The sequence below is a fragment of the Labeo rohita genome, chromosome 24 (genome assembly GCF_022985175.1).
Source record: "Labeo rohita strain BAU-BD-2019 chromosome 24, IGBB_LRoh.1.0, whole genome shotgun sequence".
NCBI classification, from domain to species: domain Eukaryota; kingdom Metazoa; phylum Chordata; class Actinopteri; order Cypriniformes; family Cyprinidae; genus Labeo; species Labeo rohita.
The window spans coordinates 22,657,758-22,672,409 of NC_066892.1; the positions used below are offsets into that span (position 1 = coordinate 22,657,758).

A 14,652-nucleotide genomic window follows, 5' to 3' on the forward strand; every position below is an offset into this window, starting at 1 on the left:
CGCAGTCAGATGGCCATACCTGTATGTCAGTAGAAGTATTATACTGAACAGTGAGGAATTTTGTGTGTGTGTGTTTTCATCAGTTCAGGCACAAAGTCAGGTTAACTTGCTTTGTGTAGGAGAATGTGTACTTTAGGTTCTGCATATGTGTGGGGCAACAGGCTAACAGACATTACAAGAGTCAGCTGTTCCGCCTTTAAGAGGCGTAAAACAAATCCATTTTCACTTGAGTGCCGACACAAGCCAACGACCTGTCAACAAATATTATAATGTCTTTTTTGTATAAGGAGGAAATTCCATAAAATGGAGGAAATGGTCTGGAAAATAAACATTCCCATTCTTTCCTTCTTTTCGGCATATAGAAACATTAATAAAGGCATAATCCATGAGAACAGCTGACAAAACATTTTGGGATAGACTAATGGTACTTTGTGCTTTGGCAACCTCACAAAAGAGATATGCGAACAGTGTTACTAGAGCACAGGCTTCAATACTCAGACAAGGAATGACACAACAAAGATGCTTAGACTTATTTTCTCAGAGTCAAATATGTTATCAAAAACATAAACAAACCCTGTCCAATTTTGAGTTTTAGATAAATTGAGCAACTCTTTAATAGCAGAATTACATAATGAAAAATTGAACGCCAATTGTTGTATTGCCATCCATCACTTTTTTTCTTTATCTTAAGCAGAAAAGACTATAGTAGAATTTTATTTCATTTCAATGTTAATCTTTGCTAAAATATTGTTGTTAAAATACCAAAATTTTAGATACCAGCTTCATTTCCAAATTCTTCATGCCAATTGATTCCACAGCAAAAAGTAATAATATGCTTTCTAGTGTGAGAAAAAAGTCAAACAATTATTTAACTGTTTATGAACTGAAAGTGAATACTCGACTTTTTGACATATTTTTGTGTTTATTTGAGTGTTTTGGTGCTTATCAAGTCTTATTATTTGAGGAGATAGCATCCTCTGTGGCTTTATATTATACACTGCCCTCCAAAAGTTTGGAAACACCCCTGGCAAAGTGTGGTTTTGGATGATATCAGCATAAATCCTTATCGTTTTTTGGTGCAAATACATTAAAGTAACTTGACATTATCATTGAAGACCAGCAATAATAATTTTTATTTTGATTACATAATAATGGCAATATATACATGTCAAAGTCAGACATGCCCCTTTGCCAGCTGTGATGCCTGGTTACTGGTTTAAACTTGGCCCAAGTTTTTAAAAGATTTTTGAGTCAGCACACCTTAATAGCTTCAACAATTGATTACCAATTAAGTTTAGAATACAATGAATTTAGGCCCAGATTATGCAGAGCTGGTGGATATTTTGATGAATCGAAAATGTAAGTTTTTAAATTTAAAATTAAGTTTTACGTATAAACTGTTAATGTAATAAACAGAAATATGTTTTTGTAGTTTGTCTTGTCCCTTATCAGTGCAAAATGATCACAAATTAAAAAAGGATTCATGCCAATATTGTATAAAACCCCACTTTTCTAGGGTGTTTCCAAACTTTCGGAGGGCAGTCTAGAAAGAGCAACAGCACCAATTTGCATCATATTTGCCCCGTAGATCAATCACATTAGAGTCTTAATTAATCACTTTTAGAGTTGCATAACAATCACTGTTTGCAGACCATAACAATTAAGACGTAGTGCAATCTGAATATTATCTTTTGCAAAATTACCTGTTCATGATTTTTCTAGTAAATCAGCCATTTTTTGTCGTAATGTTCAATGGAAAACATATTGAAGGATGCCAATTTATTAAGTAATTTCCTCACAAGAGCAATTCAGAGTACCGAAGCCTCTCCTCCACTTACATCCATCATGTGTTACATTTTTTATTTATTCGTTTATTTATTTACTCATAGAGGCTAGACTCAAGGCTAGACTAGCTCTAATATACTTTCCTTATGCATGTTCCTCTTTGTTTCAGAGCTTGCTCAAAAAAAGTTGCATGTCAGACAGCATGCAAACACTGTATTGAGTTATTATCCACAGCTTTAAAATAAATAGTTCACCCAAAAGTTAAAATTTTGTCATCGTTTACTCACCCTCAGCTGTTTAACACAAAAGAAGGCATTTTAAATAATGTGGGTAACCAAACAGTTGCTGGTCCCCATTGACTTCCACAGTATTTTTTGTCCATACTTCAGCTCAGTCTACTCTGACTGGTCAGCTGGTCCAGTCTTTTGTGACTGGTCAACCAAGTGTCAAAAAAGCTGTAAATAGTATTATATCTTTGATAACTATGGTGTTAGTTTTAAAAAGTCCATGCAATAATTTTGGCCTTTGCAGCAGAATTAAAAAAAAATAATAATAAATACATAAAAGCATCTACATGGGGAGTTTGACTGGCAATCATAATGTCATGTCAAACCTAACATTTTGTCCGACAAACAAACCAGACAGGAGAGTAAATTAATGTTGGTGGACTAGAACTTTTTTTGGTGTGTATTGATATCTTACCACGGTTGAAACAAGATATCTTAGGATGTTCATTTATATGTATTTTGTGCTATAACTAGTAATTAAGAATAGATGATCAGTTAACGTGCCGCTTGTACTGAAGTGCTACAGCGATCTGTCATGACACATTAAATAGCCATTTCTCCAAAAATGACCAAATTTGAAAGACTTCATTTCATACCAAAAGAAACCTACTCTGTATTGTCTGGCCACCTACACAAATTGCATTTTATGACCTTCAGTTTAACTTACAAACCAGTTTGAACAGTGTAGGAAAAAAAAAAAAAAATCAACAAATGGAAATTTTCCACTGGTTTTTAACTTAAACTAGTATACCACCCACCCTAAATTGAAAGATTATAGGGTTTGAAACTTTACGGGACCTATTCTAGCCATTGTGACACCCCATGTGGTGTTTTTTTCTATCACTTAGGGGGTCGGAATGGCAAATGTGGTACCTATTTGGTCTTGATATACTTCTGGTGTGTTGTTTGAGGTGTTTCCTACAACTGTGTCTACCTGTGTGTCTATGTCTGTGTGAGCATGCCAGGCAGAGAGACCTGTTAGAGCCATCTGTGTGTGCTGCAGCAGGTGTGTGTGAGCTCAGGGCTGGCTAGAGACACAGATTTAGAGGAGGAAGTCTGTGTCAGACAGCAGAGATGGATCTCCCCTAAGGGATCTGATAAATAAGGAAAAAATATCTTTGAAAAAGGAAACGCAGCTGTTTCCAAAGGAGAAGTCAAAATATTGGTGGCTTGCATTCCACAGCAGCAAGTACAACAGTCAAAGTCTTTCTCTCTCTATCGCTGTGTGTATTATCTGACATCCACTTCCATAGGTTTCTTCCTCCTGGAAACTCTAGGAAACGTTATGTAAATGCCAACCAATCCCATTAATACCAATCCAACATCTTTTACAGTATAGCTCTATTGCGAAACTGTCAAGCGTCCTTAATTTTCCCACCTGGGATTGCCAGTCCCAACAGATGTCTTTGTATGTTTCTCAAGGTTAGCACATCCACTAACATTCAGCTTATGTTTTTTTGCACTTTGTCTGTTTGTTATTAAAAGTTAAAACAATGTAACCTCTCTGGATGACTGATTCAGCAATCCACGAGACACTTCATTGTGCTACTGACCATTAAATGAACACACATTCATTGCTGCCTGAAGAAAACAGTGGAGCCATAAATCTAGAGCACTCACACATTTCCTATTCACTTGTGGAGGGCACTGGGTGACATTCCGCCATGGGTGGAGAGAGTGTATGTGTGCAATGAATAAGAGATCGGTTTCTTCCAGAATTGGGTTGATTTGTTTAAAAAACACAGCACAGAAACTAAATCGTTTTAATGACATTAGCTCTTTTAATAGTTCTTGAACATCTGCATTCTTCCACTGATGCAAATGGAACACCTTTATAATATGTGACCATCGACCACATAATCAGTCATATGTGTCAATTTTTCAAAATTAAGATTTATATACCATCTGAAAACTGAATAAATAAGTTTTCCATTGATGTAAGTTGTCTAAATGAAGTTCTTAGGAATGCATATTACTAATCAAAAATAGTAGTTTTGGTATTTTTCCTGTAGGACATCTACAAAATATCATCACGGAACATGATCTTTACTTAATATCCTAATGATTTTTGGCATAAAAGAAAACTTTATAATTTTGACCCATACAATGTATTTTAGGCTATTGCTACAAATACACCCATGCTACTTAAGACTGGTTTTGTGCTCCAGTGTCACATACATGTAACAGAGCAGTGGAAAGCAATGGTGTTCTGGTATGAAAAGGCAAAGTCCTTGTTAGTTTGTTGTTGTGTTTAATGTAAAATTGTGTTCCATTTGCACTTAATGTTGACGAGTGTTGGGCAGTAACATGTTAATAGTAATGCTTTACAATAATAATATTACTTTCCCCAATAATGAGTAGTGTATATTATGGTAATTACAATAAAAATTTCAGTAAAAATATTACAGTTAGTCTATAAAATTCATATAAGAGTCACAACTTGTGTGTGCATGTTACATCACTATTGCAGCAAGATATAAAAGCTTGCATACAGCAGCTGGAAATATTGCCATTACTTTACCATGTGATTCTGAAATACATTAATACACCCACCTATTATCAAAGTTCTTTCTATGAAATAAAACATTTTCCTAAATTTTTATTATGATTTAAAAGGATGTAAAGTTCATTTCCAGAGAAAAAATTTACAGATAATGTACTCACCCCTTTGTCACCCAAGATGTTCATGTCTTTATTTCTTCAGTCGTAAAGAAATTATGTTTTTTGAGGAAAACATTTCAGGATTTCTCTCCATATAGTGGACTTCTATGGTGCCCACAAGTTTAAACTTCCAAAATGCAGTTTAAATGCAACTTCTAAGGGCTCTAAACGATCCCAGCTGAGGAATCTTGTCTAGTGAAACGATTGGTTATTTTCTAAAACAACTGACATTTTATATACTATGCCCATTTTCCAAGTTGATATGATTCTTTAGAGTCTTAATGAAAATTCTATAATATACTTTGGTTAAAAATTCTCAAAGGTAGTGTAAAACAACATCCTTTTTACCGTGTCAAAATGAGCTGTGCAAAAATCAACCCATTCTGAGGGGATTGTTGTTTTAAATGCAAACGAGCTCTGCTAGCCCCACCCCTCTATTCTCTATACCTTCACAACTATGCTCATTATTACATCCAGCAACACAACATCTCAATCGCTCAATCTGAGATATTCTTGTCTAACTTACATCCCTGCTCCGGCATTGAAACAATGGAGGTCGGACTGTTACAGCTGATTTAAGGCAAGTCTGAGGTAAGACGCTCATGTCAATCAACTATCGTGGGAGCGGCCTCTGTCGGTGTGATGCCACACCGGCAGGCATCTGAGAATGGCTCGATTTGAAATAGGGGATATTATTTTTACAGATTAATTAAAAACCACTGCATAGATTTTTAACATTATAGGGTAGATTTGTACATACACTGCCAACACACATTAATGTTCAAACAACATGTAAAAGTGAACTTTGCATCCAATGACCCCTTTAAAAAAACTATTTATTTATGAGTGAAGAATTAAAGACATGAACATCTTGGATTACAAGGGGGTGAGTAAATTATCAGTAAATTTTTGTTTTGGAAGTAAAAATGTATTTTAAACAAATCCATTTGAACTATTTGCAAATAACGCTTTAAAATATGCATAGATACGTACCTACATTCCTACTTGTATTGCTAATATGCTAAAAATGGCTCTGTTGCTGATTCTCATCTACAAACTGCATCAATATATACTGTTTTTTTTTTTTTGTTTGTTTTTTATTAAAAATGTTCTTAACATTGTATGGTAACAAATACTGCATACCTGTAGGTCTAAACCCAGTGGTGAGGCTCAGCTGTGACCTCATCTGGGGGGGTCGAAAGTTAGCCCAAGAGGATTGGCAGGGAGGTCACGCTTTGCTGTCCACAAATCTCTAACTTTGTGCATGAGCCTTTCACTTTCAAGCACAGACTTGGTTGAAGCTTTGGCTTCAAGAGTGTTTGACGTCAGGCCATCAGCACGATATAGAGAAAAATACCACACTTGGCTTAGAGGAATAAGCAGGGGGTGGCGGTGTGGTCCCTTTTTTCTTCTGTGGGTAATTACTCAGATGTTGACGTGAGACTTCTAATAGGCTACATGGATGTCATCCATCCAAACAAGTGATTTATCATGTAATCAGATGTTGGGTTTGTGGTATCTTCTCACATCAGTTTAACAAACGCCCTCTTATTTGACAGATTCACAGCCCAGAGGCAACGGCACGACAAGCTTTATTGTCCTGAGATCCTTATTTATTCCGTATTCAATATGATCCCTGATAACACGAGATGATTCAGTCAAAGAAAGCAGCTACCTGCAGAGAACGGCACATTCCTGAGAACTGATCGCAGGAACCGCCGGCCGTGGGGGCATGTCTGACGGCTATGGCGTGAGACGCAGAGATAGCATCAGGACTTCACAGCTAAGACTGAAGCTAAAAGGACGTTCCCTGAAAGAAGCTTATCTCCTGACCTCACGATCATCAACTTCAGCGTGTCTGTTTAACTGAGATTAAAACTCACATTCCTTGTCAGATAATCACTGTCCAAAAATGTTTAGTTCAGAGAATGAGGGGATCTGGCCCCAGGCTAAGGGAGAAGAACAACAAAAAAACATTCTGTTTATTAAAACAAAAAATGCAACCAGTCTTAAATGTAAGAAATGACCATGTGCACAAAGTCTAAAAAAGCAGTGCTTAAAAGAGAAGTACAGCAACTATACCCACCCACTTTTTTTAAGAAAAAAAAGAAGTCTTTGTAATCTTGCATCAAAACATAATTTATTTCGCCTCTCAACTTTTTCGTTTCAGCTGATGTCATATCCCTTAGTGACCACTTTTCAATTCACTGTTGATGCGATCAAGAACTGTATTTCATTTTTCTTCTTAAATATTCTGCTTGTTTTTTTTGTTTGTTTTTGTTTTTTTGTTTTTTTGTTTTTCTCAAAAAAAAAAAAAAAAACGCATCACATTACAAAGGTAACAATTTGAGTTTTCATTTCCAAGTTCTATACAAAACCCTACCACTTGTACACATGATTGCTTAATTAGCAAGTTGGATGATCTGGCCCTCATATGCTTCCTTTCCATAAAACTGCAAGTTACTTAAGCATATTTTTGTGTTACAAATTATGTAGGAAAAGTAATAGATTAATATATGTCAAGAGTAAGACCATGTCAAGTTAAAAGAATCTACATCATAACATGAGTTCTGACCTTTGTCACAAAATACTTTCTTCGTTTCCTTTTTCCCTATCACGCTTTAGATATCATAAGAAATTATATATCAGTTCAAACTGATTCAAACTTAAAATCTCAAAATTCATCCTTTGAAAAGCATTTTAAAATCAGACACTGCATTACAACAGAAAATGTACATCAAAATATATTACAAAATGTTTTCATTCATGAATTATAAAAATTCTGAATAGTGCATTTTTATGTCTGTTCAAAAATGGGAGTGACAGTTAAAAGGTTAGAAAATATGTGTTGTTCACTGCACCTAAAATGTATAATTGCAGAAAGAAAAAAAATATGTTTGTAACATTAATGGAGCAACAAATTTTGTGTGATAATAAATCATACAAGTCAATTATTTTGTTTTAAAATCTTATAAATGTATGAGGTGGCAAGGGCGGGCTTTTACCCCACACACAGGGTAAAAGGCTCACCGGCATGGGGCAAAAGGCACACAGTATTGATACAAATACTTTAGTTATATTAATGTTTTGTTTTGTTTTTTTTCTTTTTTAAATAATGTCTTGTTCAAAACAATCACTTTAGCAAAGTTTGTACTATTTTCTGCTTATTTTAAAAAATAAAATAGTTATTTTTTGTTTAATAAATATATTGTCATTAAAATGTTAATATAAAAAATATATTTTAAAATACATAAACAAAATCATTTTAAAAAAGGAAAGACTCTGAATGCATTATAAGGTTATCCCATAAAAATTTAATATAGATTTACAATAGTAACAACAAATTATATTATTAACATCATCTTTTTAAATATGATGCTTTCATTTGAAACACGGTGATTATCTCTAAGATGGACACCCAACATAATATATTATATTTACCATTTAAATATATTTAATATATTAATATATTTCAACAAATGGAAAAGTATGTTATCTAGATAATAATTAATTATTATCAGGTTAACTATCGTGCCTTTTAGTCCCAACAGCAGGGGCACTTTTTACCCCAAATACAATACTTTTACATATTCTTTCGTTATTTAAAAACTGTTGGTTTAATTATCTTAAACAAAACTGAAAATCATTAAAAAGAAATTTGTCTTAAAATATATGCATTAACTTCAGCGATTCTCATTTGCTACTTCAATCTATAACATTTAAAAAAAAAAAAATCAAATATTAGATCAAATAAGCACACAATCAACTCTGCGCTGCTGCCCTTGATCGCGTCAATGATCAGACAGATTTGCATGTGTATCTTGAAAAGCGAATGTTTTTTTAAAGTGCTGTGCCACATTTTTGTGACATCTAGTGGTTTTGAAAAAAAATAATAATATCAAAGGTACCTTTTATCCCGGGGTGCCTTTAGCCCCGTTGTACCCTACTACGAAATCTGACCTGACAGCTAAAATAGGATAATTTAGGATAAAAAAAAAAATAGGATAAAATAGGTCAGTGTCAATTTCATGATGACTTGCCTGTGATAATGCTCTCAGCTACTATTTTTGAGTCACTTTGGATGAAAGCCACTGCTAATAGAGTAATTGTAAATGTGTTAACAAAAGTGCAGTACTGCAGTGCAGTTTTACACATTTTACCACATTATATCAGCCTAGAATTTTGCCAGTTCTCCCTCAAAATGAGTGCAAAACCTTCTGCACATTTCATCTGTGCCTACCCGTTAGTCTCATTTGCTGCATGTTTTCAACAGTTCTTATCAGTCTGCTGAGTCACCCTTGAGAAAATCCCTTTCCTTCTTTATGGAGCTAAAGCATAACTCAAATTCCTTCCTTAATTTCCATGTTAACGCCCGCATGCAGACTACAAGTGATACAGCCCTCCTGTGTCTGTGATCCACGGGCGGTCTTTCAGAAGAGGTCATCCATGTTGTGCATAACCAGCCAACATCAAACAATTCACTGACTGATTGCGGCCAACTAATTATGTGATAAAATGTGGGTTTAGGAACACATTGTGGTGCAAAACAAACAGCTCAGCCCAGATTTGGAGCTCAGCACACTGAAAGACATTATTAAGAGCGGAAGAACAAAATGAAAGCGCATTGTAAAAAACAGGATTCATACAGTTATAAGAAGCTAGGATTGTCTAGACCTTGTTAAGCTCCTGAGAAACCCCCTAAAACTGTGTGTGGGTCACTTTTACTACTTTACAGGCCTAAAGCGAAGCTTACCTGTACCCTCCTGGGTGGCTGTTGACTTTGCTAAGTGGGGAAATGACAGCTGGGCTCTAGTTAAGACATGCAGTGTTGAAAAGAATGAGTTTGAAATGCGTATATGTTTGTATGAGACAGTTACAGGAGGAAATGTGATTGAACACAAAAGATCCAGGTGGAAAAAAGCAACGATGGACCAAAGGAGAGAAACCATGAATGCTTTTTCCCCATGGATTTTCCCTGGATTACTGGAAGATCCCCCCTTATCCAGAAAAAAGACAAATACACAATATTACCAGTGCAAACAAGAGATGGGAGTTTCCTCAAAATTCTCTATGCCAAGAAAAGCTTAGAGCATCCTCTACCCTCCTATAAACAGAGCAAGACTGGTCAGGAAAAATTGGGAGAATTAGGAACATCAAGAACGCTGGATGTTCCTGAATCTGTCACAAAGATCACTCAAACTCAAAACCGTTAAACTCAAGAGTTCAGCTCCAGTAAACATCTGCATATAGCATGCTTCTATGAGACACAAGGACTTGATAAACTTACAAATAATCATAATAACAAACAATAATAATAAAAGTACACTTTGATGTGATTATAAGTTTTGTGTTATTTGACATTCTGTAACATTTATAGATAATATATTTTAAATGTACTTAATAACAACTTCATCATTATAAATGTGTAATCATAAAAAAGTACATTTACTAATATGGGTATTTCCGTGCAAAGGTCAACCTTACCATGAAAAAAATTAAGTTTTTGCCAAAGGTTTTTACTATTCTGATAGCACATATGTCAACATTTGGTGGTTCAAATATCCATGTGAGTTCTCTCTTAAAGTTTTTAGTTTTGTTATTTTTTGTTTTTTTATTTATAGTGCAAGATTTCCCAAAGTCTGGGTCTGGTAAGTGCTATTTTCAGATTTGTCACATCCATAACAGTACATATTCCTCACAAATAGACACATCAAAATTAAAATTAAGTGACAATTATATGTCATGTGAAGAGCAATTGCTTCTCTATTTGTTGGGTATTATTGCGTCTGGTGCATTTTAATTTGCAGAAATCCTACAAAGTATGTAGTCTCTCAAAAATGGTGTCCTTTTTTGTCACATCCATAACACAACCTTTTTTAACATAGAAAACTTGTGCATAAACTGATTTTTTCTGATACTTAGACTCAACAAGGGTTTATTAAAATATAAACAGATGGTTCAGTATATTGGTAACACATATATTCTCTAAACATTTATATGTCACACCCATAACGCAAAATGTGACATCAATAACCCTGGATTTGCCCATATACTTTTTAATATTATTTCTTAATTACTTAGTAGCTTGATTAATAAAGCTTATATATATATATATATATATATATATATATATATATATTTTTTTTTTTTTTTTTTTTTTTTTTCTGCAAGTGTTCTGAAGTCATACAGCAAGTTTATATAAGAAACAGACAACATATAATCTACCCGGCTCTCAAATCTGAACATTCTGACTAAAGCTCCACAAAAGAAACATGGTAATACAGGTTTAAAATGACATTAAGAATGTGAAAATTACATTAAAATTATAATGTTTTGTTAAATATTTAGGTAATAATAATGGTGTACAACATACCAGTGATGTTTCTCTTAAGGGCGGAAATCCTGACTACTTATGAAGCCACACCATAAAAAGGAAATTTGTACTACTGTTCCTGCAGTCATAAGATGATTCACATAGGACAACACAGACTATCCAAATGTTTGTTAGAAGAAGCCTGGCTATTTCTGGATCAGTTACAACACTGGTCAGTTTCTGTATGCCAATATGCTTCCTTTTCCTTCTACATTTGGAGCTGAGTCATAGGTGTTCTAGACAGATGACTGCAATAAATGACCATGAAGAATCACCACTTGAATCATAGACAAATCACATAAAACAGGTTATATGACTTCCTTTACGAAAGTCCAGAACAAAATCATATTAGAATACTAGTGCAAAATGACCTGTCCTGTCCTCAGATGTCCAATAACTTTGACTAAAAGCCACATCAAGCCTGCCTCAGGTAACAAATTGATGGTCAGTTGATATGAAATTCTGCTTACTTCCAAGCAGAACCAAAAATGTGGCCATAGTCTCAGTCGATGACATGTGTCCATCAACTGACCGCAGAAAACCAGATCAAGTAAGACCACGTTTATCTCTTATGAAACAGACTGACAGACAAATGAGCTTTGAAATAAACCCAGCCAACAACCAGAATGTTGCAACTCACACAAAAGCATCTCTGGCAACTGACCCAACAATTGGCCCATAGCTGCAGTGAGCAGAGCCAGAAGAGTTTGTATTGTTATAATTAACTTAATTGGGCAACTCCTGGCCCCTGTAGAGGGAAGTTCACATAAACAAGTGAATCTTGGACACGAATACTCCCTCCATTAATGAGGTCTGTGTTTACTGAAGCAAACCACACAGAATCCCTGAGGATAAACAGACCCGTGGTTTGACACTGTGCGCAGGGGTCAATATGAACTTGATAGATGTCAGTTAAAAAAGTGTTGAAGGGTGATATCCAACAAAACCTTACAAAAAAACTACTTGAGGCAGCACCATCATTCATCTGGTACAGATCAACATATCACGGCACTCTGATGTATTTTAATTACCACGATGTATGAGAAAAATTAGATTTAAGATCTTTTTAATAATCTCAAAGAGACATGACAGTGCTTGACAACACAATCTGCACTCCCAAGAAAGTTTTTCTGAGTTACAAGACTAAAATTAAAATGCCTCAGTCCAAGCTACAGTAAACATTGCCACAGAAAAATCTAAACAAAATCAAAAACTATCACTCCAAGCTCCAAGCACAATAAAAATAAACATTTTGGAATGATAGCCTGCACATTAAAATGAATACGAAGGAATGCACTGATGTAAGAATAAGATTCATTAAGATTCATGCTATGAATAATAAAATGATAGCCAAAGCAGAAATCCTGCTCAAAATAAAAACTCAAAATGAGTATTTGTCCACTCAAGTTACACACATGCCTGAATCTCATCACACTAGATAACAAAGTACAGTTTTCTGAGCCATTTTGAATTACTTCTAGTCAACATTTTTAGTGGATGTATGAAGTCAGTTCTCCCCAAGTTCACACAGGTGTTAGATGTCTAAACAGAGTAAACACAGGTGTAGTTCATCGCATTACCTATGAACATAAAAGTGCCCAAATACTAATCTTCATTTGTTAAACTACATAGAATATTTACCTTTACTAATCATTTACCGTACGTTTTTATGTGAAATATTTGCTTGAAAAGTCATCATTTTAAATTAAATAATATGACACTGAGACTCCTCAACAGAACTCAAGCACTTTGAGTCATAAATCAAGCAGTTAAATGATTAAAACTGTATTACTTAAATTCCTAATAAATCGATTATGATCGATTATTATAGTTTTATATACAAAAAGGATTATTCACCTCACAGATGCTGTAGTTTGAACACCCATACAGAAATCGTTGTGTGTCATTTTTATCAGAATTGATACAAGAGTAAAAAGGGAAATGTAAAAGTTCATCTTACCTGAATTGACAAAACTCATGACCATGTCCGAGTCATGCAGGAACTCTGCGTCATGAAGTGAAGCTAAAGCGGGTCGTGTGGTGGTGAACAGTGATCTGTACTGATCCACGTCGCTCTTCTCTTCAGTGGACATACTGTTGTACAGATCCAGCATGAAGAGGGGTGCTGAATTATATTTGCCGCTGTTCAGATGCGGTCTGGGTCTGTGGTTTAGTCCCAGTATGGACAGAATCTCTTTCTGCATCTCTCTTTTCTCCTGAGTCCGTAATCTCCGATGCATGAAGTTGGGCTGAAGCTCAGATCCGTCCAGTACAGAACTACTACCTGCCAAGTAAAAGCCCCACAAGAAGCCCAGCAGAGCAACAAAGACGCTTGTCATCTTTACATCCAGTCTGTGATGATGATGAGGGTGTATTCACTTCTAAATATAAAATCACTTGGAAGCCAATGTTTTCCCCTCTTCTCTTCTGCTTCACGCCATAGGATCTTACATCTAGGTTCTTCAGTGGTTCAGCAAAGAACCCTTTTCTTATTAAGGACCATTTTGCCTGAATGTTTCCCTGAAAGGTTCATGATTACATTATGGGGTCTTCAGATCTGTGCTGGTTTCTGGGTTCTTTAAAGCACTACAGAATAAAAAGTTATTGAATAGTTTATTTCTTTGGCATCAGACTGTAGAACTCCTTTGAAAACTGTCTCTGTAAACCGTATTATCCTGTGCAAAACAAATGCAGTTGTCGTCCACGTTGTTTTTCAATTCGCAAAATCTCCATCAATTCTTCACCGTGATGCTTCGCTCCGGACAGAAGACAGCTGGAAACGTCTGTGCGTCCCATCAAATGTTAAGTTACCGTTAAGTTTGGTGTTCAATTCACAACGATGAATAAAGAAAAAGTTATCCGTCACTTATCCATGGAATGATTTCCTTAAAAGCTATACATATTCTCCGTTCAGTTCTTTAATTTGACCTCAGACTGATCCCTACAGAGTGTGTTTGTAGAGTGGACAGCGCGTCTGTCTCAGAGGCTTTTAAATAACGGGGCTGAAGCAGGTAGACGCGTCTCAAGCCCGCCCCAGCGCTCGCGTCCAGAGGTGGAGCTTTACAAGACAGTTTTAACATCCTGAAAGTCGTCTTTACGTACACGTCTACGTGTCTTCTTTGGAAAATGTAGATGACAATTTCAGCTCTCATGATGTCAGGTGTCTACAGATTGCGTACGAGCGACGCGACGCGGCCGTTTATTAAACTTTTAAAAGCGCGTCGATGACAATGTCATGTAGGCAACTTCATTCATTATAAGAGCGGCTGCGTTTCATATTTGTGTTTTAAAACAAAAGCAGTCGAAAAAGAGTTAAAATGATACTTCGTTTAACAGCGTTTTAAAATCGGCTAGATAGGACGCAACTACCAAACACGTCAGGACGCATCACACATGTGTACAGCAGAACGCGTACTATGTGTAGGATACTGAACTGTCCATAATGTATATTCATTGGTTAGAAGGCAGACCGTTTGATTCATTTTAGTCTAACAGAAGCGTTAGTTGTGTTGCTTTAAGTTTAGACGCCTACACCATGGCAAATTC

At 35.5% G+C, this 14,652-nt stretch overlaps 1 protein-coding gene across 2 annotated transcripts in view; it reads right to left on the reverse strand.

Moving 5' to 3' along the window:
* bmp6 (bone morphogenetic protein 6) overlaps window positions 1-14,125 on the reverse strand; it is a 48,914-nt gene extending 34,789 nt beyond the window's left edge. The window contains exon 1 of one of the 2 annotated variants that reach the window (XM_051098127.1): window positions 13,067-14,125. In XM_051098127.1, coding sequence (XP_050954084.1) covers window positions 13,067-13,445 — 379 coding nt within the window. In that variant the 5' untranslated portion in view covers window positions 13,446-14,125. The remainder of the gene's footprint in view (window positions 1-13,066) is intronic. The other variant, XM_051098126.1, reaches the window with a different exon arrangement.
* Between the last annotated feature and the right edge of the window lie 527 nt (window positions 14,126-14,652).